Below are 3,088 nucleotides of genomic sequence, written 5' to 3'. Positions count from 1 at the left end.
ATTGCATGTGGGCGGGTCGTAGTCGGACCCGGGAACTGAGCACTGAGAACCGGGAACCGGGATCGAGCTCCCACATTCCCTCCACCTGCGCCCATTCTCGGTGTCTCACAGCTTTGGCCGGAGGCCGTTGGCATTAAAGAGATTTACGAGTACATGATTTTGCATGTTCTCTGTGCCCCTGATGCCATTTAGATTCGCTTAGGTACATTTTCATCCTTCTACACACACACCCACACACCCACACCCTCTATGTATGTTGGCGTGTGTGTATTTGCGTACGCATTTAATGGCCCATTAGTGCTATCAAATACGCATAAATATTTGCACTTGCCTGAAGTTTACGCACACAGACAGATACACATACAGATACAGATACATATGTGCACTCACATAAGTGAGTCTGTATGTTAGCTAAGGGACTCTGGGCACACTTGAATATTTACAGACGACAATATATATTGCTCGGAGTGAGCAACTTGTCGAAAGATCCAATATTCAAAGTCTATTTTTTTTTAGAAAATAAAACAGCGATTTCATTTAATCATTCACGAGGATTCATCACTAGAATATTCGACAAAAGTGGGAGCCAACCTGCGTTTAATCTGTAGGGGTGACAGTCCTTTGGTCTCCGGCAGGAAGACAATGTCAAAAAGTAATACCACCAAACAGATAACGAGCATAAGATAGAAAACGACATGATGGTGTAGTCGGAATGTTAGCCAAGTGACCATTAGGAAGACTGTTAGCCAGGAGAATAAGTTGGCAGTGGCGCATCCATAAGGTCGAGCAGGAGCCACAATCAGCTCCACATTGAGAAGACAGGCAATTGGTCCTAGGCCCATTGCATAGGCTCCAACGAATACATACACAATCATCCTTGTTGACGCATGCCAGCCACTGGAGGCTGACCACCTGAACCAGCAGCAAAGATACAGAGAGCTGATACTCATGATTACCGTGGAGACCAGCAGGAGAGGACGTCGACCAGTTCGTTCGACCAACAGCACACATATTAGATGGCCGAGACACATGAAGAAGCACACCCACAAGCGACAGGACATGCACTGTCCTTTGGCAACATCGCTCAAGATATTGTCCAAGTAGTAGATGATGACTACGCCGCCTCCGGACTGGTGCAGACACATGAGCACAGAGCTCTTTAAGACAGCTCGCAGACTCCCGGTCCGCTTCAGTTCGGTCCAGCAACCCACGGATGGTTCCATTTCGTTTTCTATCACTCGGGATAGTGCCATCAGCTCCTTATCCACGTCATGATCCTTGACGCGCAGCCAAATCAATGTGTCGCGTGCCTTGTCCAGTTTGTTATTGCAAACATATCGCATGGGTGATTCGGGTATTATCTTCAGTAATAGACAAAGGAGTGCCAACCCAATATTTATGGCATATACGGTCTGCAATCGAATATATTCAATCATTATGTTGCTGTAGATTATTCCGTAGAGAAAGGCGCCAAAGTAGAAGCTGCCAATGAATCCACGATATTGCCACTGACTGATCTCGTCCAGATACACGGGTACGGCCACGGAGACAGCCGCACCACACATACCCTGTAGAAAGCGTCCCACGTAGAGCATATAGATGTTATCTGCATAGATGAATAGAATCCAGCCCACTGTGTAGGGCACCACTTGAAGGAACATCAGAGGCTTGCAGCCGTGATATTTCATCAATGCACCCATCGGCAAACACCAAATTATTACCCCCAATGGCAGCATCAAACATATCCAATCCCACTGAGTTTTCGTTGGCTTAAACTTGTGAGCATTCCTCTTCAAGACCAGATTCTCCGCCGGATTTGTCCAGCCAACAGTGGTTCCAAAACAGAAGGCGCAAAAACTGCTTATGATCACCGCAATATATAGATTTCGGGTTTTCACGACCAATTGATGAGTATTGTGGTTCGAACTCGTACTAGCCGAGAAGGAAATCAACTTTGGCGGGTTGTTGGCATTTGGCGACGCCATAATAAAAGCGGAAATTAAAAAAAACTACAAAACATAAAATAATTTATCATTTTAAAAACTGTAAAATAATGACTTGCTTGGAAAATCATCCTTATTCTAATTGAGTTCAATGAATAAACAACTTATTTTGCAGTTTCTTAACATTGACTTAGACATTTTCTTAGAGATTTAAGATCATGTGATTTTTTTCAATTAAAAAACCAAATTCACATTACTTACAGTCCCTGTTTTAAATTGCATTTCAATTAACGAACGATTCAAGTAACAAATTAATTTCATGAATATTTAGTCATTCAATTCAGTCACTGCATATTCATGCACTCATATTCGTACTTGTAATTAATTTTCCATTTGAGTCACTTAAATTATACATTTAAATTTAGTTTTTTTTATCGTTTGCATCGCATGTGATCGGGCCGCATTCGTAATTAACGATCAAGGAACACGATCCGAACATTTTAATCAGCGACTACCCTGGTCGCCGGGTTGCAGCGCACATGGCGATGTTGTTCATTAATTTATGCCCCTGCCCCTGCCCCTGTCACTGTCACTGTCTCCACCCTCCGGCTCATGGAACATGGCGATACAGTCGATCCATTCGAAGAACCCAACGAGCAGGTAAACAAAATGAGAAATTTATCAAATTTATTGCCGGGAATGAATTGAGATATAATTCAAAGAAATTACAAAGACGGCACAGTCACAAAAAATGGTGGCTTAAAAAACCAATAAATAACTACGCAGAAACAAAAGCAACTGTGAGCCAGCCTACCATCCTCTGATCCCTGGACTCGCGTCTCCTCCAGGCAACAACATGGCTCATGGTTAATTCCTGACGGGTTCTGCTACCAATGGCAGATGCCCGTTCCTGTTCCCATTCCTGTTCCCATTCCCATTCCCGTTGCCCGCGGTTGGCTGCTGCTCAGAAGCGACTTCGACAACGACGATTCACTCGGCGACCTCATGCTGAGCCCGTAATTAAAAGTCATAAACTATTTTTATGGTTACTCGTATATTTGTCGCTCAGCTGCGGCCACAAAATGTCAACTTTTTGTCCCTGGTCCGATTTGCATGCGCCGCCAGCGACGTCGACTGCGACTGAG

At 44.2% G+C, this 3,088-nt stretch overlaps 1 protein-coding gene across 1 annotated transcript; it reads right to left on the bottom strand.

The window, feature by feature from the left end:
• Positions 1–529: 529 nt before the first annotated feature.
• On the bottom strand, positions 530–1,985 carry LOC117792690 (glucose transporter type 3). Its single transcript, XM_034632921.1, has one exon. The coding sequence runs from the start codon at positions 1,983–1,985 to the stop codon at positions 546–548; it is 1,440 nt and encodes a 479-aa protein (XP_034488812.1). The 3' UTR covers positions 530–545.
• Positions 1,986–3,088: the final 1,103 nt, after the last annotated feature.

Source organism: Drosophila innubila (assembly GCF_004354385.1).
Source record: "Drosophila innubila isolate TH190305 chromosome 3R unlocalized genomic scaffold, UK_Dinn_1.0 2_E_3R, whole genome shotgun sequence".
NCBI lineage: Eukaryota > Metazoa > Arthropoda > Insecta > Diptera > Drosophilidae > Drosophila > Drosophila innubila.
This window is presented reverse-complemented; position numbering and strand designations above follow the sequence as displayed.